Source organism: Sceloporus occidentalis, unplaced genomic scaffold (assembly GCF_023333645.1).
Source record: "Sceloporus occidentalis isolate IW3139 unplaced genomic scaffold, rSceOcc1.0.p SCAF_1, whole genome shotgun sequence".
Lineage (NCBI taxonomy): Eukaryota > Metazoa > Chordata > Lepidosauria > Squamata > Phrynosomatidae > Sceloporus > Sceloporus occidentalis.
This window is the reverse complement of record NW_028316981.1, coordinates 48473310-48497729: the sequence shown is the minus strand read 5'-3', so window position 1 is coordinate 48497729 and position 24420 is coordinate 48473310. Positions and strand designations below refer to the sequence as shown.

At 38.9% G+C, this 24420-nt stretch overlaps 1 protein-coding gene across 2 annotated transcripts in view; it reads left to right on the top strand.

Annotated features, from left to right (window-relative positions):
- Positions 1 to 24420, top strand: part of LOC149321366 (SLIT-ROBO Rho GTPase-activating protein 3) — a 264346-nt gene that overhangs the window by 144694 nt on the left and 95232 nt on the right. For both annotated transcript variants that reach the window (XM_089520382.1, XM_089520374.1), the window contains exon 4: positions 15365 to 15427. In XM_089520382.1, coding sequence (XP_089376508.1) covers positions 15365 to 15427 — 63 coding nt within the window. The remainder of the gene's footprint in view (positions 1 to 15364; positions 15428 to 24420) is intronic.

Here is a 24420-nt window from a genome sequence, read left to right as displayed (position 1 = left end):
ACATTGTAAACTGTTTAGGGAGTGCTAGTTCATTGATAAGTGGCATAGAAATGTACACTTGTCCCTCTACATCGCTGGGCCTTGGGGCACATGACCCCCATATATGTGGAAAAACTGCAAATAACAAAAACACTGTTTTCACCTGAGAGGACACCTCTCTAAGAATCTCTATGCCCTCCAGTGCAGGACCCTTGGGAATGTGGGGAAAAAATTACCTGAGATAACACCTTTCTAGGAATCTCTAGGTCCTCCAATGCAACTTTGTGGTCAACACCTGCCAGACATTGACCATAGAACTGCGCTGGAGGAGCTATGAATGCCTAGTGGAGTGTTCTCTCTAAGAATCTCTAGGTCCTTCAGTGTGACTTTTGGTTAAAGTTGATCATAGAGTTCCACTGGAGGACCTAGGTATTCCTAGAGAGAACATATTAATAATATCCATGAATAATCAAAGCCGCAAAAGTCAAAGCCACAAATGTGTACTTGCTATTGCTATATGATAGGCTGGTGAACTTATGGCATGTTGGTGGTTTAGATGAGAACTAGAGAGTAAATGGCTGAAATTACCCCTATGGTACTTTGTTGGTTATTTTCACTGTTGAGTCACTATCTTGTCCTCTGTTTGTTGCTTTGGCGTATTACATAATTGGTGCTTTTATTGTAATAGGAGGATAGAAGATAGAATTCACCATGCGTGGTAGTATCCTGAAGTGCAAACAGTTTCCTGCTTCAGCTTGTGCCATCTTCAGCAAATAACATAGTGGATATTTTGGGCATCCTTGCAGTTCCTGAATTGAGGAGTTTCTGTGTTAGTGTGAAGTTTTTGTCCTATGGTGAAATGATACTTCAAAAGCAATAAAGAACTGTTCACAGCTTTCCTATTTCAGAGTTACTTGAGAGAGAGAAAACAAACAAACATTAATTTAATGCACAATAGCTTCCTTGAGGTTAGTGGCAATGCATTTACTCCAAGAATTAAGAAGCAATCTGAATAGAAAATATTTCATGGCAAATGTTCTAGTTGAGTTTGTTGTGAACTTTTAAAGGGGGAGATGGAATAAATGAATACACATGGCTTTTGGTAGTTTGGGTCCTTGAATCATATATACAATGGCTTTTCTAAATAGGCTATTGCTCATTGTATCCAGCCCCAGCTAGAAATAGTTGGCCTTTGAAGGAGGCCTGTGCTGATGTAATTGGAGCCATTCAGAGCTATATTGGGATGGGACTGAGAACCATCATTGGGTTGTTGCTTCTCTTGGCTTGCTGGCATCAGATGACATGACATCATCATGTTGTGACAGTTGCATAAATAATTAATTTCCAGTCATGGTGGGAGAGGGGTTCACTTGGCAAGGATAAAGAGCCAAAATCTCAAGACAATAGATAATGTGAGAGGATCTAATTGTCATGCCAGATCCTTGTGGTAGTCTGAATAGACAGCATCCTGCAGTGACCCAATCTTAACAAGGGATCACACTGATTACTGGAAATTCATGTCTCCTAATATTAACATGGATGGTTAGACTTGGTGAAAATAAATAGAGTAAGTTATTCATTTTGGAAAAGTAAGAGGGAGGGGGAAAATAGGCCACTGATGTAACTGCTTAATGCCAGTGGCAATATTAAGGAATACAGTAGCTTGCATGTTCAAAACCAGCTTTAAATAAATAATTTTAAAAAAATCTTTTGAATGTGGGTTCTTGTTGCTGCTAATTTGAAATTTAAGTCACTATCATACAGCGTTATATCTTCTTGCCCCATTTTTCCCAGCAGTCTATTGATATTGCGCATATCTTTATAGAGAAATTTAAAATTCTGGGAGGTAATGTTTCAAGCTTACTCTTAGTGTAGTTTTTTTGTTTATCCCGGTGAGATATAATATTGCTTTATTAAAGATTTTATTATTGTTTCCTCCACAGGTATTTATTATGATAGCCTCTTACCATGTTGTAACATAAGTTTGTACTTAATAAGCAAAGCAAAGAATGGGATAGGCAGCATTTAAATACATCAAAGTGCTTCTTACATGACATTGCATATGGCATGTTTTGCAAAACTGTTATGCAGGAAAGATAATGAATCTATTAAAAATTGTAAAAAATCAACTTGACATATTTTGGGGATGTCTTGCAACATTTGATGTTATGATATATTTCTGTATTTTCTAGTGCTCCTGACAAAGGCAGTCTGCTGAATCACACTCAGCACCTTGCAGTGAATCTATCTACCTTCTGCATCATTTTGAGGGGATGCTTATTTTTAAAAAAGAATTGCTCCCCTGTCATTGTTTTTTAGAAGTCTCTTTAGTGTATTGCTTCCTTTGTTTCCTTAGAGTGCTCACTTTGTTTTAAAACATTTAATTCCACTTTTTTGCTTGATAAGAAAGAGCAATAGAAAGAATACAAACATTAACACACAAACAAGTAACGTCAGTTCTTCTACCCCAAGAGCATGTAAAGTGCAGTCACATGTAGCCTTAAGCCCATTTTGTGCCCCTACAGCCCCCCCATTGTCCCCTATGTGGTGTGGGAGGTATCTTCTCACCCCCTCTTTCTCAGGCCAATTTTGCCCATAAGAGGCCTCCCGCCAACCTTGAAGTGACTTGCTATTGACTTCTGGGTCACTTTGTGTTGGGGGGAAAAGATCCTCTCATGGCCTTAGTATGTCAAGAGAGCATATTCATGCTAGAAGGCATAGGTACATTAAAATGCCAAAGAAATTTTGGAGTATACAGTGCCCCAAGGTCCCCTGCATGGCATTGAGGCTCCTACCCCCCCAAATTCCCCATTCCTGTTTTCCTTTTAAAAAAAGACCCACACACATGCACAACAATAATGACAGTGATGATGGAATATACTAGAGCAATGGTTCCCAAACTTTGGTCTTCAGACGTTTTGGATTTCTGCTCCCAGAATTCCTGGCCATTGGCCAAGCTGTTTGGAGCTTCTGGGAGTTGAAATCCAAAACACCCGTAGAAGAACCAAAGTTTGGGAAGCACTGTGCTAACGAAATGAAGGTGTAAAATGTCCTCCTAGCCTTGGATGTTAGTTACTGCCTCTTTCTTTAACTGTTGCTCTTTAGAGCTCTACAGGTGACCTTCCCTATCTAGGGCTTAAGCTTCTTCTCATCTGGCAGCTGGATAACCTACAGTTCCTGGCTCCTTCAAGCAGCAATGGTGACAGCTGAAGAGACAATAATATGAAATATCCTATCCCTAGTCTATCAACACTCAAATATTAGAAAGATGAATAGTGTCTTAACAGTTTATACAATGGAAATTGATGGGTTTCCCTTCAAGCTTTCCCTTCAAAGTTTGCATACATTTTATATCTCTAGGTACATCAATCATACATGGTCCTGGAGCTCCAACTCTTCAATAGGGGAAAATCAGCCAGGAAACACCCATCAACATCTCTAATTTTTAGCAACAATCTTAAAAATATTTCTGTAAAGGCAATATTGCTCACAAGGGGCAAGCAACATTCCTTCAGTTAGAAACTGACGTCACCTGTGAAGTTTGGCCCTTAAGTATCAGTTGCACGTTTTGTTAAATTAAAGGAATTGCAAATGTCCTTGGATATGGATATTTTGCTCATTCCATTTTTTTAAAAAAAATAATTCTTATTTCTAGATCAGCTAATAACTAGAATGAAGCAGGAAAAAATATTTCTGGATAAAATTTAGAGAAATAGCTGTTTTAATCTGTGTAAAGGGATTTTGCAGTACCTTTGAGACTAACTGTGTAGAAGTTGTAGCATAAGCTTTCATAGCATCTGAGGAAATAGACCAAGTCTATGGAGTTTATCACACGGGATGGATCCCGTGCAGAAACTGATTTTAAACTGGAAAAAACCCACAAATTTGGGTAGATTTTCAGATGACACCAGTGGTTAACCTGAACAGAAAGAGGACAAAACTTGCAAAATCATGTTGATTTTCAGATGAGATAAGGGTTAATGAGCATTGACGCAACATTAACCTGAAGAGAAAGTAGACAAAAACCTGTTCCTTTTTACTTTCAGAAAATTCCAAAAGTAAAAAGGAGCAGGCTTTGTCAACTTTCAATTTGGGTTAATGTTGCATTATTGTTTATTAACCCCAACGTGTCTGAAAATCAACCTGCTTTTGTGGTTTTTTTCCTGGATTTTTAAATTCCATTTCTGCACGCGATTAGTCCTATGTGATAAACTCAAGAAAACTTATGCTACTACTCCTTCTACACAGTTAGTGTCAAATGTCCTTGAAGATCCCTTTTTATACTGTTCTTCCTGGCTAGTTTGATAATTGAACACAACATGTAAAAATGCTTCAGGATTTGGAACATATAGGCAAAAATAAGCCATGTATTCTCCTGGTCAAGTAGTGGGGTGGTCCTGGTGGTTTCTGATTTTTGCTGGCCATCTTTCTGTTAGCTACTACACAGTCAGTAGCACTATACCATAATCTTATTAGAGTAGTGCAGTGATGCCAGTAACATCAATACCAAACTGATGTTATATCTGAAGCTGCCTGACCTAAGTGTTAATGGCATAGTCTAACGCTGTCCATAGTCCAGGAATGAATTCCAAGCAGGGAAAAAATGTCTTGTGGCCAAGCTTAGATTTATAATCAAGCTTGAGATTCATTTCCTCCTGCTCCCCTGTCCCCCATACCTCTTTGGATTATGTTGCTGATGTGGGCCAGACTGTCAGACCGGTCAAATGTTTGGCCATTTGTTATAACAACCTGCCTGAGAGACATGATTCATTTTCAAGCTCCAAATCCAAATCCTTTCATTAGTTATACTAAGTTCATACAATCTCCTATTGGTGACTTTTTGGTTGATGGGGCGGCTCATAGTGGTATTTAAACTTCTCTCTCAATATCTTTATAATAGTAATAACTGCCTTGCTTGTTGTCATGGTTGTTTAAAGTTAAAATGACAAAGGGCACTTGTCCTCTAGTGGTTGCGGTTTCTTGCTGAATGAAATACCCAAATTCTCCCCAGCATAATAGTAAATTTTCCTTGGAAGGGTTTATAACTGGGTATTTTCAGAGCTTAAGACTGGGGCTGTGAACCAGCAAAAATTGAAAATCCTTGCAATCAAAACATTCCAGGCATATTACTAGAACTATCACCTTTCCTTTACAAACATTTTTAAAAGAAATATTTCTGAAAGGTGATACCAGATTTAGGAACAGAGACAGCATATTGGGGGAAGGGACCCAAACCCCTTTCTATATATATATATTTTTTTTGGTTAATATGTTGTGTTATTTATGTGCTGACAATATCTTACTCAAGGACAGATGACAAGAAGTACCCTGTGTAGTCGTTTTCAAGAGTCAAACATTTGGCTATATGAGGAAGCCTCTTGAAGAGTGTGGTATGAATCCCTTACAAAATATAGTAAGTAAAACAGGTTGAGTCATCCTTATTTGGAATTCCAAAATCTGAAATATTCCAAAATGCAAAATTGTCCACATGGATGATTGAGAAAGCCCTCAAGCTGATGTCCCAAAATGGCTGCTGCCCGGCTGATCCAGGAGCAGGGCATGCACATAATGCACACCTATAGTCATGCAGAGGCTGCACCAGTGCTGCCTAATGCAGCCCAAACCTGGCCAAAAAAGGAGCAGTTTCTTATCAGTTCTTTTCACGGTCCATTTGGGATCATGGCAACAGCCGCCCTTGGGACTGCGGTGTCTGGTTGATGCAATCCTGTGATGATCGGGGCAGAAGCGGCCTCTGGCTGCTCCTTTTGCTCCGTCTGCTTCACCCCATAGTGACATCTTTGCTTTTTGATGCACAAAAATTATTTAAAATATTGTGAATACATTTACCTTTAGGCTATGTGTACAAAGGTGTATATGAAACTTAGGGCCCATACAGACAGACCAAAATAAAGCTGTTTGGGGTCACTTTGGAGGTATGCTGTTTAAATGATGCATGTGTCCTAAGAGGCCAGAAGCCATGCCAAAGCCATGCTCCAGGCCTAAGGACTGCAGCATAGCTTTGGTGCAGCTTCTGGCCTCTTAAGATACGTGTGTCATTTAAACAGCATACCTCCAACGTGACCTGAAACAGCTTGTTTTGGGGCCTGTCTGTTTGGGCCTTAAATGAATTTCACATTTAGACTTGGGTCCCATTGCCAAGATATCACATTATGTTCAAAACTCCAAAAAACTCCAAAATACGTCTGGTCACAAGTACCGTATTTTCCAGTGTATAAGACGACTGGGTGTATAAGACGACCCCCAACTTTTCCAGTTAAAATATAGAGTTTGGCATATACTCGCCGTATAAGACTACCCCTCTTCCAACGCACACCAAATAAAAATTTAAAAAAACATCAGATTTGATTTCAATATGGTAATTTTAATTCAAATGACATGCAGGTACTTAGCAGGAAACCTTGTTGTATACAAAGCCTGCTTGGATTGGTCGGCTCTCCCTGCCTGCCCAATGCTCCCTGTCTCCAAGACTATCAAAGCGGTAGCTTCTTTCATACGATCGTCGCATACGGTGGGGTTATGGCCATTTTTGAGCTCCCCCCCCCATATGCAGCGACCGCAGATTCTCCAGTCCAGCTCAGAAGTTTCAGCACCTGCCCTATAAGATGACACCCGGCATATAAGACGACCCCTGACTTTTGAGAAGATTTTCCTGGGTTAAAAAGTAGTCTTATACGCCAGAAAATACAGTATTTCAGATAAGGGAGACTCATCCCTTATCTCTTATTTCAGATAAGGGAGACACACTGTGCAAATATGGTAAGGTGGTCCTGCAAATCTTGGGCACAGATTAGCAGGATTTATGTATAATAGCCACTCTGAAGAACATAGCACAAATATGAGCAAACAATTTATTTTTCCTCTCTCCTGGGACCCTGGTTACATTTTTGGAGATTGTTCTTGAATTGTCAGTTTTCCATCTTAGAAATATGTTTGATGACAGCAAATTGACCGATTCAGCTTTGGGACAGGAAGGTACTTTCAAAACAGAAATGTATTCTGAAATGTTTGTTGCTGGTCAGGCTGGTTGCACTTAGAGGAGAGTTTGCCCCACAATTCAATGCCCCTTAACCCATTCACCCACTTGGTCTGGTTGTTGGAATTTTAAGGATGTTGCATTCTCCATCTTTCTGCTTATTTTTGTCAGTAGTAATGGTATTTTACATGGTGGGGAGCCTGAAATTAGGGAGAGAGTGGACGGCTATTTGTGGCAACAGTGTTTTGGTGATGAGATAATGGAAAGATGCAGGGATGTAGCTAGGATTTTAGGAAAGGGGGGTTCCAGACTAAGCGCCACCATTATAATGGGGCTTGAGTGCAGCAGCACAGCAGCACACACCATTCATTTTTCTAATGGAAGGGGGGGGGGGTCTGGACCCCAAGAACCCCCCTTGGCTACGTCCCTGAAAGATGTGAAAATCCCTCCCCCTTACTTATTCCAAATGCTGCCAGTATTGCAGAACAAATAAGGAACTTCCCCACTGTGTTTGCCTTTTTGCAGCAGTAATGTCAAAGGGTAGACTTAGATCTTGTAGAAGTTACCTTTTAGGACTAACCAGGTTCTAGCCAGCATAGCCATTAGGGGATTCTGCGGGATATAGTCAGAAACACGATCCTTTCCCAACCTCTGAATAAAATACAGAACAATTCAGATACTCTGGTCTTTGGGCTTTGACAGACAAAAGTGTAATTCTTTCTTATCTTCGTTGTACCTTCTTCTGCTAATGCAGATGCTTAATGAAAAGAGCAGATTGTGAATAGCAAGGAAACTTTTCCTTCTTTCATTTACCTGTCAGATTAATCTGCATTTTCAAGATTTCAAATCAATTTATTAGGCTTTTCTTGGCGTAGACCATTCAGATAGAAGAAAAATGTATTGCCAACGTTTTTAGCCAGAATGCAGTTGCTTGTTCTGAAAAATGAAATGGACTTATAATGATGAATTGGGGCTTGTAAGTTCATTTCGGAAAAAACAAATTGAGCAATCAACCCATCTGTTGGTAATGTTTTATCTCTCGCTTACTTATCTTTCCCAGCTTTGCAGATCTTAGACAGAATCTGTGTGCTTGTATCCATTAACATGTCTATCCAACTGTGTTTTGGGAAAATGGAAAGTGCAACTGTAGCAACAAGAGTCCTCCAGCTTGGATACTGTTAAGTTTGTATTGAAGAGGAGTTTGACATTTTGATTCTGCATTTCCTAATTCATACCTTGTAATTTCTTCAACTATGTCACCTTTGGGAATAGCTGGCACCCTCTAAATGCTGATGAATTCAGAGAAGTTAATAATGATAATAATAATAATAATAGTTTTTATTTGTATCTTCCCGCTTCTCCTAATGGATCGAGGCGGGATCTCAACAGAGTTAAAAACACTTGTAATATTACAACATTAATTACAATTAAAACCACAGCTAAAAACATAAAACATCAATCATCAATCATCAATCAATCATGGGGTCAGGTGCTCTCGGTCTGTACCAATGGTCTTCATAAAAGGTCAGGAGGATATGCGTGGCGGAAGAGCTCTGTCTTTACCGCCTTCTTGAAAATCTCCAAGGATGTAACAAGGTGAGTCTCCTCTGGGAGTCCGTTCCATAATCTAGGAGCAGCTATACTGAAAACATTTTGGGAAGTGGGAATATATTTGGATGATGGCACCTCTAACAGGTTCTTCCCACTTGTTCTAAGCATGTGGGGCAGATTGTATGGGGAGATGTGTTCCCGTAAGTAACCCGGGCCCAAGCCATGTAGGGCTTTAAAGGTAATAACCGACACAGTTAGGCAGGCATCCTCCTTACTTTCTTTTCATAAACCAGTAAAGCCTTTTCTGTTTAGACCACATTTAATGATTGACTGTACTAGGCCTATTCTACCCAAACAGTGTGCTGGATCTTGCTTGTTGTTGTGCTGGTGTTCTTGTGCATGTTTGATAAATAAATATTTCAGTTTGGTTTTAAGTCTTTGATTCTTTAATCTTGGTTTAGCTTTTGTATCTTGTAGATTTTTAACAATATGTTTTTTAATTTGTTGTAAGTCACTCTGAGTCCAGAATTCGGGGGAAAGAAGTCCCGAACTGGGGGAAGGTGGGATAGAAATAGGTATAATAATAATAAGAAAATAATACACTTGTCCCTCCACATTTGTTGGGGTTATGGTGCACAGGACCCTTGGGAATGTGGGGAAAAATTACCTGAGAAAACACCTTTCTAGGAATCTCTAGGTCCTCCAAGGCAACTTTGTGGTCAACATCTGCCAGACATTGACCATAGAATTCTGCTGGGGGAGCTACAAATGCCTAGTGGAGTGTTCTCTCTAGGAATCTGTAGGTTCTTCAGTGTGGTTTTTGCTTAAAATTGACCGTAGAGTTGTGCTGGAGAACCTAGGTATTCCTAGAGAGAATATATTAATAAAATCTGTGAATAATCAAATCCACAAAAGTCAAAGCTGCAAATGTGGAGGGATGAGTGCAGTAGTGATAATAGTAGTAGTACCACCAACAACAATAATTTGCAGTTCCCATCAGCACTAACCAGACTGACCATTGATGAGGTAGGTTGCTAGTAACAGCTCCTCAATAGTTATGGAGGTCTGAATGTTGATCTCTGCTCCTCATTTATTTTATTTGTATTTGAAGCCACCAATGTAGTAAGAGAATACTCTTTAGTTTGTTTAAGTGAATTCTTTTAAATAATTCATTCTCTCTTGAGCTAGTGTTTTTCTTCCAGCACATCTTCTATAATATCAACTTATTTTAGTGTAGTGGGTTTTGTAAGATATAATTTACCAAGATCATGTTAATTATAGCACATAATTCTACAATACTCTGGAATATCAAATAGAGCTAGGTTTCCTTCAAATTACAATCAGTTTATCCAAGACAAGAATTATATACAAACAGTTCCTGGTGTAATCTCCAGGAAAACAGGAAGGCAGCACTTGGCATAGCAACAGCAGTGTCCTTTGTTAGTTTTCTGCATTATCATGACAAGAGTAAAAGAAATATACTCTTGGGGAAAAAAGGTCTTATGGAAAGAAAGATACTATTTTTTTTAATTGTTCATGATGGCCAGCCTAATAAAACAGTAGAACAATTCTAGGGTCAATGTCTGGCAGATGTTCAGCACAGAGTTGAACTGGAGGACCTAGAGATTCCTAGAGGGGTGTTATCTCCGGTAAAAACATAGTGTTTTTGTTGTTTGTGGTTTTTCCACATTCACAGGGGTCCTGGGCCCCTAACCCCAGCAAATGTGGAGGGACGAGTGTATTATTTTCTTCTTCTTCTTCTTCTTATTATTATTATTATTATTATTATTATTATTATTATTATTATGTACTTATTTCTATCCCACCTTCCCCCAGTTGAGGATCTCCCCCCCCCCCCCCCCCAGTTCTGGACTCAGAATGTCTTACAACAAATTAAAAAATGTTTTGTTAAAAATCTACAAGATACAAAAGATTAACAAACCAAGATTAAGAACCAAGATTAATGAATGGGAGGGGAGTAACTTAGAGATATTAATTATTTGGCTTATCCCCTTAGACCCCTTTTTTTCCAATTGAAAAAAAAAAGATTATGGAATATTTTCTTTTAGTGATAAATAGAATCATCATAGAATCATGGAGTTAGAAGGGGTCCTATAAGTCATCAAGCCCGCTTAGTTGCAGGAAATCCAATTAGAGTATTCTCAACAGGTACCTGTCCAGCCTCTTTTTAAAGATGTCCAGAGAAAGAGAGACCCCACCACCATTCTAGATATTTGGTTCTGTTATCGAAGAGCTCTCACCATCAAAATGTTCCCTCTGATGTTCAATTGAAATACACTCTCCTATAATTTCAGACTATTAGAACTAGTCCTACCGTATGGGACAGCTCCTTCCTCTCTGTGACAGCCCTTTGAGGTATTTTAAATCATGCCATCTCTCAATCTTTTCTTTACTGGGGTGAACATGCCTAGTTCCTTCAACTGTTCTTCATAGGCTGTTGTTATATTTATCTCCCAGATCTTGAGCTAAAGTGGCTTACAACAATTAACAAAGATGTTATTAAAAAGACACAAGATAAAAAAGTTAAAACAAGAGTAATCAATTAAAAAAATTAAAACCAGAGTAAAATATATATGCTTATGTACACATAATACACATACACACATACATGTTTTGTTCTCCATACCTCAAATCATTGCCTTTCACTGAACCTGCCCCAACTTGTCTATATCTTTCTTAAAATGGTGTGCCCAGAATTGAACACAGTGTTCCAGATGAGGCCTAACTAGTGCAAAATATACTGGGAATATTATTTCCCCTCCCAGTTATGTGTCACCTGTAAATTTGATAAGGAGTTCCTCTAACCCATCATCTAAGTCAATTATAAAAATATTGAAGAGTTTTGGCCTTAGGCAAGGGCATCATGGGGGGGGGGGGGGGGTTATGTCCGCACCAGGTGAAACCCTAAGGTGGGGTGGTGACACCATTGCTCCCAAACATCTGCCTTTTGGCAAAAATTGGCTGTGGCATTTGCGTGTGTCCCTTTAAAATGCTGGAGCTCAGCATAAGGGACGGTGTGAGTGTGGCGAGGCTTAGTGGGAGGAGAAAGGTAAATATAGGTAAAAGGAATGGAAGGTAAAAACCTCAGGGTTTTTTAAAATTAAATTTTAAATGTGTATTTTTTTAAAAAATATGTTTTTAAAATTTTCTTAACAAATTTTCACTTTAACCATGTGAAACTGTGTACCCATAAATACATTTAGGTGGTACTTATGATATTGTAATTTAAAGGTGTAATTTTAATTTTGCTAGTTATTTGTGTCACAACATTTAACCATTATATTCAGTGATATATGGGAATGACGATTTATGACATTAATAGGATTTTTTTTTTTTTTTTTACTAAGGATACTGTATGGTGTGGTATGGGAGGAGGTCAATGGTGGGGTGATACCATGAGTGCTGCACCAGGTGATGCCCACTCTAGTGATGCCACTGGCCCCAGGACAGAACACTGTGGCACTCCACTTGGAACTTCTCTCTACTTTGAAGCAAAGCCATTGATAATGACTCTTTGTACATGCTTTCCCAGCCAATTATGGATCATTCTGACAGTGTTCCTCTCTATTCCACATTTAATCATTTAGAAAATTAGAAGTGCAACAGCATGAGCAAGCTATGTTAAAATGAAAAGTGTGTTAAACTACTCTAATTATTACCTAAAGCTAACAGTCTACTGCAAATATATATGCAAACATTATTGAATAAATCAAATAATTATGACTTCCCTTTATTCTGGAATACCAAAGATAATCCAGAAAGTTAGGGATTTTGTTCCTAACAAGATTAAAGACACACTGGTGATGCAAAAAAGAAAAGAAAAGAAAGTTGCATGGTGTGGTTGAGTTTATTGTAAAGGGGGTATATGTACCTGAGAATTCAATAAACTGAAGCAGAATTCTGAGAAGATGGGTGTCAGTGTGATCTCTGTGATGGGTGGTTCCTGGGTCCATGAATTGTCCAGGTTGTGTGTTCTGGTTGGGATTACCCTCTTCCTGCTGGATTAAGTGGCATGCCAACATACTACACTGAACATATATTTTTTTTGCTGGGTTTGGAACTCAGTATTTGGATGGGAGACATGAGAAAACTAAGGCTCTGCAGATGAGGCTAGGAAGCAGTTTGCCTGATCACCTGAGAGTTTCTCCCAGTCAGAGTTGATAATAACGGATGAGGTGGACAAATGGAATAAGGCAGCATTGTATGTGACAGGAGCCAAGGCTGATTCAGTGAGAAGAAGTGCCTTTTCCAAATTTCAGTTATTACATCAACTATGACTGCTTTTGGATAGGAATAGTCTGGCCATGGTGACTTATGCATTGGTTATCTCACAAATACAAATTTAATTCATCAAGTGAGTGCAGTACATTCCATGTAGAACTTTCTATAAGGGACCAGTTGGGTTCAACACCACATTACAATTTTATTCATTAGCTACCTGTTCCAAAGCATAGAACATGTGTAATTTGTGTTTCACATTTTGAAATGAGAACAGTAGAGTCTAGCTTTTGATTGGCACTCCTTTTTGAATTATGCCACTTCAGTTTATGAAGGAGAATGGACAGAAAGGAATTGTTGATGTGTTATAAATAAGATACTTTTGAGGCACTTCTATACCTTAAGGGGATTTTATTTGCAAAGAGCTGTACTCATGATTATATTTACATACTCTTTTTATATTTTTATATTTAAAAAAACAAACAGCAAAGCTAGGATTTAAAACTGTAAGAACAGTTGCTCAGGCAATACAGAACTGATCCAGAGAGGAGAGTGATTTTTACAAATATAAACATGGCATTACCAGAAGCAGGCACTCTTGCCAAAATCCACTGGCCTTCTTTTTCTTTTTTTTTAAGAGTATAAACAGATACAGGAAGCATGAAATACAGGTAACAAATGCAACTGCATAGTGATGGCACTGTCTTTTTGTGTGTGTCGATGGCTTTGTATCCATAATTTGATTTTTTTAAAAAAATATATTTTTATTGAATTAAAAACATCAAATACAATATTATATTAATCATACAAACCATAACAAACAATCCTTCACCCCATTACATAGACACCCTACCTACTCCCCCTCACAAATAAACATATAATGGAGCAATGGAAAAGAGATTCCACCTCAACATTAGGAGGAACTTTCTAACAGTAAGGGCTGTTCGACAGTGGAACACACTCCCTCGGAGAGTGGTGGAGTCTCCTTCCTTGGAAGTCTTTAAGCAGAGGCTGGATGACCATCTGTTGGGGATGCTTTGATTGAGAGTTCCTACATGGCAGAATGGAGTTGGACTGGATGGCCCTTGAGGTCTCTTCCAACTCTATGATTCTGTGATTATATAAACATCATATAAAAGCACATTCGAAACATTCAAGACAACAATAGACAACATTACTTCCTGAACACCAAAAAAGTCATATCTTATCTTATTATTCAGCTAATCCTTTTTAGTCTTAAAGTTATGGAACTTATAAAATGAATTAACAAAAATCCAACCTCCTGCATTTTAGGTTTAAGGGTGTTATACCCTTACGTGTAAATCATATATTCCCCAGCACCTTCCATCTTTTTCTCTTTCAGATATTGTTGCAAAGGGTCCCAAATTCTTTTGTTTTTATCCCAATCCTGTCCTCTTATTAGACAAGTTAACTTGTCTAATTGCACCATGTCAGATAATTTAAACAACCACTCCTCTGTTCCCAGACTAACAGATGTTTTCCATTTACTGGCGTAAACAATCCTTGCGCAAGTAGTCATATAGAACATGAGCTTGCCATATTTCCTTTCTCAATCTTCCATATCACACATATTTAATAAATAGAACAGTGGGTCCATACTAAAATTGCATTGCCAAATTTCTTTAACCAATCCATAAATAGTATTCCAATACTTTTTAGCTACTTTACAACACCACCATGTGATTGATTTTGTGGTTGTGTGCCTTCAAGTGGTTTCTGACTAATGGTGACCCTAAAGCGACCCTTTCATGGTTTATTTATTTTTATTTTTTTTGGAGGGGGGGACTGAGAGCATGTGACTCAACACAATAGGTTTCCATGGCCGAGTGAGGAATTGACCCCTGGTCTCTGGAGCCATGGTCCAATGCTCAAACCACTGCACTATGCTGGTATTCTGCTGGTTATTCTGTTGAGTAGAATCTACTGAAAAATGGGGTTTGGGAAAACACAATAAATAAATAAATAAATAAATAAATAAATAAATAAATGAATGCTTTATTTCTAGCCCGCCTTTCCAGAGATCAAGGCGGGTTACAATTAATTATGCAACATTGTTTCATGCCTAACTGCATAAGAATGTATCTCTCCTCCAAGTATGGGAAACATGCAGCTCTGGACATGTGGTGCTGGATTGCAAACCTCCTTAGGCCTTGTCTTTATAGCCAGTGTTAGAGATGGTGGAGGTTGCAGTCCAATAACCTCTGAAGGGGCACATAATTTCTATCCCTGCTGTATGTGTACTCCTAAGAGTTGTATAATAACCTCTGAAGTTGATTTGTCCCGCTGACCGTAGATAAATGTATTTATAACTTCTTTTAGCCAGTTGTGCTAGCTGTTGTGAAGAACACACAAATGGCACTAACATAACCCCCTTATCTAGACAACTATAATGCTGTGCAAAGTAGTTCCTACATTTTATAAGCCCAAAGCTAAGACTCATTTAACTTGTGGTGCATCACTAGCTCTCAGCACACTCTAAATATTCATGCTATATGTTCATTTAATTCTTTCCATTGCAGAAAGTCTTAGTAATTGATCATATTTATTTTTTACCCTTTTCTCTTTTGTTTTGTGTTCCAGAGTAAGGAAATTGGTCTTCAGATGCATGAAGAGCTCCTGAAAGTTACCAATGAACTCTACACTGTGAGTAACGTTATTCTTGCACTTGGAATGTGATCTTCTGGAATAAATCCAAAGAGTTTTGAGCACTGATTGAATACACATTTTTCAAACTGAAAAACACATCACTCCCAAGGTGCAAAATGAGTGTCATCCTTTTTTGAAAATTACTAGATTTGTTTAATTTCAAAATATGTATGCCATGCTTGAGTTACAATTCTTAACAAATGAATCCCACCGGTCATCCCAATCATGATCTGTATGTGTTTGATTTTTGTGTATTGCAGGATACTTGTCTGAAATATTTATGGATCACTTCATAAGTAATGCTAAACAGTAGGTTGGCTAGATCTATCTTCTACCCTTTCTCAGCTGCTATATTATTTTTACTTACTCATCTAGACCACAGTTTACTGGTTGTAAGCAATGGTTAGATGAAGGTAGAAGTAACTGATTGAAGTGGCGTGCTTTAAAGAAGGGGAGGAATATTTGAGTGCTGGGTTTCTTCATTTTCCCCTTTCAGGGAAGGAGGAGGGAATGGTAGTTCTATAAGGAATTGTTGAAATGCTAATAGGGAACAGAGGCCCTTATCACATGGAGGGTTTTGCAGCTCTAATCCGAAGTCACTGCAGGTCCAACCAAGTGAATTCACGTTAAAACATGATGTATTATCTCATGTGATTGCTTTCTATGTGGGGGGTTGGGTCATTCTGAGGCGGATCCACAGTCAATCCAAAGTGACTTCTGATTTTTGTGAATTCAGAAACAAGTGAATTCACAAAAATTGTTTCCAAGCTCACTTTGATTTCAGTCCGAATTGGTCTGGTGTGGAATGCAACTTTGCTAACGTCTTGGTACACCTCCCCGCAAACCTCCAAGGTCACACATTTCCCATGATGCTGCGCTGCAATTTTAATAAATAAAATAATAAAATTTTTATTTCTGTCCTGCTTTTTGCCAGGCAATCAAAGCGGCATACAACAGGTTAAAATACATCCATATTTTGCCCCATTTGCTTCCGGTACTCCTTAAAGAATGGAGGCTGCATAATATTTCTTTAATAATAATAATAATAATAATGGAGAACAAGGCACTGCAAAATAAATAATAATAATAATAATAATAATAATAATAATAATAATAATTTTGCCAGTGATACATTCGGATGAGGCAGAGGGCATTTAGAGATAGGTGACACATTCAGATGAAGTGAAGGGCATGTAGGGATAGCTGACATTCCCTATCATTTACATGAGGCTAGCATTCACGTGAAACTGGAACCAGGAAGTGGCCCCCTTCTTCACCCCGGAAGTGCAAAGGTTAATGATGCGTTCAGACCGCAAGGTTCTCAATTCGCATTGATGAATCCGCATGGTATGTACCAGTGTGGTAATTCAATGTGCACTTGCTCCGCTTTGACTCAGGAATGACCACAATTTCGTTCTTCACGTGTGATAGTTCATAATGTGAATTGCCTTGGATTCGAATTGACTCTACTTCCCCTTCACTTCGAATTGGCTCTGAATTTTAGTTCAAATTTCACATGTGATAAGGGCCAGAGAGAAGATGCAGGGTCATCACTAGGGGGAGTGGAGAGTGCACCAGGTGACACCCCAGAAGGGGGTGTACACCTGATGTTGAGATTAGCACAGCTGCTGGGCAAGCAAGTCAAGGTGTCACCTCCCTTTCTCACTTGCCCAGCAGCCTTGCAAGACCCTGAGTAGGCCATCTAGAGGCTTCAGCCCCACCCCCAGCAACAGCTGCAGTTGGGGGGCAGTGCCTTCAATTTAGGGTCTGGCGTGGCTGTTCCTCTTTTCTAATCAGTCAAGGTATAAACACTTTTCTCACCTCACTGCTGTTTTATATAATCATGCTAAAATGCCCACTCTTTTTTATGTTTATCTATCTATAGTTTTATCTCTAAGCAAACATGTCAATTCATCTGTCACCATATATAGCTTCTCTGTCATCTATGATATACAATAACAGTTTGCCAAACTTGCATTCTAACTCCTCCCCTACCATTTCCAATAAATATAATTTTGGTTGCATTTGAACATTTTCCTTAAATGTCTTTTCAATTTCCAAGTATGTTTTACTCAAGTATTCCTGAGCTTTCTTACAATTCCACCACATGTGCATTAATGTGCCTGTTTCTCCTGAAAATTTCCAACAACAATCCTTTACATTTTTATATAATTTAGATATTCTTTCTGGCATCAGCTACCAACTAAATTGCATTTTAAAATGGTTTTATTCAACATCATTGCTGAGCATATATTTTAATCTTATTTTCCATGTGTCCGGGAAAGCAGCCAAAGGGCTGATAAGGCAGCTAGTTCCCAAACAAACAAACCCCCTCCCAGCACAGCAAAGTCAGTGTAAGCTACACAGTCCTGGAGATTCACAGTAGTTCTACCAAAAGGGATTACCAAGAGAATTGTCAGACGGTCCGAGGTTCAGGGCAACAGATAGGCAGGTCGATAAAGCAGTCCAAGGTCAAGGTTTCCGGGTAGTCAAGACAAGAAGCCAAAGGAGCCAGAGACAGAGTCTTTCCTCTAAAAGAGTCAGATATCCACTGGCAAAGAACCACACATGCTCTAGGTGCTTAAGAAGGCAAGGAGCCGGCCTTCAGCTGTGTCTGATTACGAAGACGCTTCTGATAAAGCCTTCGAGATCTTCGAAGGCCCTCTCTTTCTGCTCGACGCTCATTGAAGGTAGGCACACTGCCCAGATCCTCCTCCGTGTCCACAGCCTCGGCACCAGGCAAACTTGACTGCTGAATCTCTGGAGGGGCCATAGACTCTGCTCCAGCAGAACTAGGGCCAGCCTCTGGCTCCTCCATTACAGGTTCAAGCCCCAGGGGCTCTGGCTCCTCCATTACAGGTTCAGGTCCCAGGGGCTCTAGCTCATCCTCTGAGTCCTCCAAGCCATCCTCCAGGCTGGGCATGACACCATGATTTTTTCCACTCTTCTAACATTATCAAATGTCCTACATCTTGCGCCCATTTGATCATAACAATTTCCTCCTCCGTTTCAAGAGCCAATACAAATTTATGCAATTTAGATATTAAATGTTGGTGTGCTTGTAACATAAGTTTTCCAAATTCTGAATTTTCTACTTCAGTCCCATTTCATTTCTGATCCATCTTACCTTTTTCTAATAGTTGTTTATATAAAAACCAATTTCATTTTAACCCTTCATTTTCCATTTCTTCCAAGATTTTCATTCCATACTTGGCTTCCTCTATCTTCAGCAAGTCCATATAAGTAACTCATTTTCCAACTTTAATTTCTTCTCTTTTGAAAAATGCTTCATTCAATGCCCCCTCCCCCCGAACTAGGTATTTTTGAATTAACCATGCCGTATATTTTAGCCAAACTCTTATTAAGGATTTTCTAATATAGCAATAGCAAGTACATTTCTATACCGCTTATCAGTGCACTTAAGTACTCCCTAAGCGGTTTACAAAGTGTAAGCTAATTGCCCCCAACAATCTGGGTATTCATTTTAGTGACCTCAGAAGGATGCAAGCCTGAGTTGAGCTTGAACCCTTTTGCTGGTATTGAACTCGCAACCTTATGGTTTTGAGTGACTGGCTGCAGTACAAACATTTAAACACTGCACCACCAGGGCTCCTATATAGTGGTTATAAAAATCTTTATTTACTTGAGCTTTATTATAAAAGAGATAAGCATGCCATCCATATCTGTCCCCTCAATTTGTAAAAGTCTTTTATTTTCCAATCTTACTCATTTTTAGAGCCAATCAAAGCAATGGGCATGATACTTAGTCATTTTTATATATTCTGAAAGGATGTCCTGTAGAAGATGGAGTCACCATATTTTTGTTGCTTCAGAACTAGAGCATGAACCTATGGAAAATACAAGTTAGAAGGAAAGAGATTCCACCTAAATGATTAGGAAGAACTTCTTGACTGTAAGAGCTGTTTGGCTGCCTCAGAAGGTGGTGGATTCTCATTTTGTAGAAGTTTCTAAAGAGTTGTTAGATAGCCATCTACAAAGAATGCTTTAATTGTGTATTCCTGTATGACAGGGGGTTAGAGTAGAAGGCCCTTGGAGTCCCTCTCAAGTCTGTTGTTCTGCACCTTACTCACATAATTGCAAACTGTGTTTTGCTGTTACATCTCAAAAGTGAGCTTGGTCTTCTGGCCTCAAACTTATTTGAGCTTTATCTTGTTTGTCTTTGGCCTCATTTCCCAATTGTGCCTGCAACTGGAGCCAAATCTGCAGGTGTGTGTTCTGATGTGGTGTTGGGGCAAATAGTTCAGCAGCAGTATGGTGAAACATGTTTTATTTGGCTGCTTTGCTGCTAAGGTTGATTGTGTTTGTCACTGGGTGATCTTTTACATTTCTCCTGCTACAGTACATTTTTGGATGGGATCCCAGAATATATTTTCTACTCCTCTGCAGCTAGCGACTAAAATTCTGGTCACTGTATGAGCTCTGGAGCTGTGTGATTTAAAAATCTGTTTACAAATATATCTGTGGCTGATGGCAAAAATCATAGGTGCGCTACAGACCGTCCTTAAAGGACGGTCTGGTGGCGGTGCCGTTTGTGCCACTGGCAAGCTTCAGCAGATATACCATGCGGCTTGGCAATGGCAAGAAAAAGAAGCCGCAAAAAGCAGCTTCTTTTTGCGGCACGCCAGTGATGTCACCTGGGCGCCGCAATGTGCGGACGCCTCCAGGCAACCCTAGTACGTACTTGGGTGCCTGTCTGTAGCGCGCCATAGATACCCTATCGATAGGATATTTGTTTCATTACAACAGGAATATTCTGAACCAAAGATAGTGTAGCAAAGGTATCCAGAGGTAAGGCATCATGGGGAAATGAATGACAGGAGAGAAGTGAAGGAGTAGGAGATTCAGATTGCCCAGGATTCAGAATAACAAGTGGAGTATTTTGTTTTGTTTTGCACCAGAAGATACATGTTTTGCTAGTTTCTGAAACTGTTACAGTGTGACCAAAAATGTACATTCCAGTGGACCAAATCAAATCCCTAATTAAATCTTTATTAAACAGACATTTATGGCTTGTGTGTGTTTATTTGCCTTCAAGTTGCCTGCAAACATATGGTGAGCCTATGAATTTCATAGAGTTTTTTTAAGGTAAAGAATACTCAGAGGTAGTTGGCCATTGCCTTACTCTTAAATGTAACCTACAACATCTGGTATTCCTTGGTGGGATCCTATTATGGCTAGACAAAAGACAAAAACAGCATCTCCAGAACAAAGCAAGACAACTAGCAAGCCAAAATTTGTGAGGCATAAGCATGTGTGATATTGCCCAAATCCTAACACTAACGTTAAAGGCTCATTAGAAAGGGGATGGTTTGAGTTCTTTCTTTTTAAAGGCAATAAATCATAGCGATATGTTATTCATGGTAGATTCATCTTGGCATTTGGATCTCATTTAAGAGGCTACATTTAGTGATGGCTGGGGAAAAGATCACACATTGCAGGTTATCTACATTCAAGCAAAGCATTCAAAGTTCTTTCTGTCACCTAAAGTCAGGGAGAAACTTCTGTTAAAATTTGAACTAGCCTCTCCAATATAGTAGAGTTGAATGCTGACTTAGGCATAACTAGAATGGAGGTATTGAAACTAGTGGGGCATATATTAATCCTGACTAACATAAATCTAATTGACTCCATCTGTAAGCCTGACTCAGGCTGCATCTGCACTGCAGAAATAATCCAGTTTGACACCATTTTAACTGCCACAGTTCAATACTATGGAATCCTGGGAGCCAGAGCGCCCTTCTGGTGCCACAACAAGCTACCATTTTTAAAATTCAGTAGCACTGGTCCATGGCAGTTAAAGTGGTGATAAACTGGATTATTTCTGCAGTGCAGATATAGCCTTAATCTAGATTTAACACAAGGCTAGCAATAATGACCCCTCTTTCATGTTCTTGGACTGCATCTCACAGTGGATCTAACTAGGCTTGCTAATGGTGAGGCATGTTGCGAGTTTTAAGTTAAAAAGTTTAAGTTCCATTTAAGGAAGTAATCTTAACTGTAATAAAGAACAGAGGTCTTTGTCTCAGACACAGATGAACATCAGTCCTTTTTTAAAAATTAACATTTACTATTAGAAACTAAACGTGGTCTCTTTTTGACAGTTAAGGTGAGATTTAAAGAGTTGTTATAATATGGTTCAGGGACAGGGGAATGTTATCATTTTTTAAAAAAGTAATTTTACAGATTATTATTATTATTATTATTATTATTATTAACTTTTATTTATAAAGCGCTGTAAATTTACACAGCGCTGTACATACAATCTTTTTAATTGGACGGTTCCCTGCCCTCAGGCTTACAATCTAAAATGTTACTGATATATACTTCCTGGATCAAATACAAAAATGAATGTGGATAGATTTGTTGTCAGAAATCTGTACTTTTCCAGCCTTGAAGTGCAACCTATGACAGACAAAAATGGACAATATGCAAACTTTTGAAAAATAGGCAATTCCTCACTGTGTATAGTCAGTCAGTACGATCATGTATTTGTTGTTATATCCATTTGAGAAATACACACACACAAGTACAAATTCTTTTCTATTAAGAAAATCAAACTCCGTGGAGAACTTTCATGGGACAGACTTAGAAGTGGAAAAAGGAGGAAGTCCATAGAAAAAAGATTTGACAGGATCATCCCTTGCATGTTCCCCTCCAGATGTTGAACTGCACCTGTTGTTGGGATATGCTGGTTACAACTGAGGACAGTGGTTGGGAATCATGACCATTGCTGTAGACAGAATTTAAGTCACGATAATATATATATATTTTTACTATTTTGCCCTTAACAGTTGTGATTGTGAGAAGGAAATGCCCCTGTACTTGACAAATTATCATGCCGCAAGACTATGAAATCTATGGAATGATTGTTAGTACATTTGTGTGGAACAGTGTATTTTGTACATTTTTCAGCAGAAGGAAGAGGAGATTGAGTTTTATATTGCAGTCTGGCTATTATAAACATTATAAAATAAACCAATGAAACTAGATGCCAGCAGGAGAAGGTATTTATTGATTTGATCACAAACAGCGTAGCTATTTCTGGGCTGTGATGTTCATTTTTCACTAAATTAAGAAAAGCTTGATTCTTACTAGCACTGCATGTTTTCATTAAATTGAACTTTCAAAATGTAATCAGTGAATTAACTGAGAGTCTTTTTAAAAACCATTTTTGCCGATCTAGGGAAAGAGACCGGTGGGGTTGATAGCAAGAAAAATCCTGCATTGTAGTTCAGATCAGATCATGACTGAATGTGGTGCCAGAAGAAAGAAAATTGAAAATTGCTGTGTTTGATCATAGTCTCTTCACTTTTTATTGTGCAAGTTCAAAGATCCTGTCAGATAGGGTATTTACTCTGGCAAAAGTTCAATAAGAGCTGTAGTCACTGTTGCCTCTGTATACTTTTCTAAATAAGCAAACAAAAACCTCAAAGCATTTTCTTAATCCAAGGAAAGAGAAAGGTAGGAACATGATATGGTGCTTCAGTCACTTGAAAACTAAGGTCATTTTTGTTGTTGTATTGGATGGTGCATACTGTGGCACCTGGAATGTCAGAGATTATTTCTTGCTCTCTTTCATGGAGGGAATCATGTGGCTGATAGAAGTTGGTGGACTGCAGCTCATACCAGTCCTAGCCAGTGTTGAGAAATGCTAGGAACTGTAGCAACATCTGGAGGGCTTCATATTTAATTCCCATCTCTTCCCTGTGCAGAACATAAAAAACACAGCAATGGCCAGTGAAACAGTGCCATGGGTGGATATTATTTGTCTTGGACATGATGTCAGAAATCAGACAGTGGATTAAAAGATGTAACTGATGTGCATATGTTGTTGCTGTATGCCTTCATGGTAACCCTAAGGCCATGGGGTTTTCTTGGCAAGTTTCTTCAGAGGGTTCCCACCCCCCACAGCTACTTTATATGTTGTGCTTTTAGTATTTCCATATTGTGCATGCTAAGCCCATATTCTGTGTGCTCCCCAACATATTTGAGGAGCTTATATACTTGGCACAAGGAGTGCCTGATAGTCTGTGGTTTCCAGCATACACACACACACTCCTGACATTACACACAGTGCCCAGAGGAGGATTGTGAGGAATGCATGCCAACAGTGCCATGAAAACTCATTTATTTTTATGCAACATGCAGGATGCCTAGAAATAGTTTTATTTAATATGCACTGCCTGGAGTGCTTTGCAACAAATAGATAACTTGTTTTATTTATTGCAGAGTACACTTGGTAATGCATACTAATGAGGCAAAAAGTAACACACTTGATTGCAATGCCCTTTAAGAATAATGAGTATTGGGGTGTTTTTAAATCTACATTTCTAAACCTTAGGGTAGATAATGGTTGTGTGGGCCAGGGGAAACTAGTAAGTACACATACTTTGCAAAGCAGTGCAAGAGTGGCATAGAAAGGGACAAATCTACCCATTAATTCCAAAGCCATTGAAGAAGAAGGAGGAGGAGGAAGGAAGGAAGGAAGGAAAGAAAGAAAGAAAGAGGTAATAGTGGACAGCAAATACCAGCTAGGTCACATTCAGCCTAAGTCCTTTGGGACTCTGATCAGATTTTAGTTGACAGTTAAATGTTACATAACAAGGTATGCTCTAGGCCAAAGATGTGTCTCTCCATATTTTCAGCAGAGGAGAAGGTTTCTCTCTCTCTCTCTCTCTCTCTCTCTCTCTCTCTCTCTCTCTCTCTCTGCCTGCCTTCAAATTGCGTGTTGATTTATGACCACCCCATGAATTTCATAGGGTTTACTTAGGCAAGGGAATACTTAAGAGGAAAAAGCCAATTCCTTCTTATGCAATAGCATTGGTAACCTCCCATCCAAGTACAGTACTGACCCTGTTTAGCTTCTAAGATCAAATGGGATCTGGAGCCTTTAGGGTTTTTAGGCCCTCAAGAGTCATTGGCCTCCTGAAAAATAGCCACAGCAGTTAACTTACAAAATTCTCAAACAT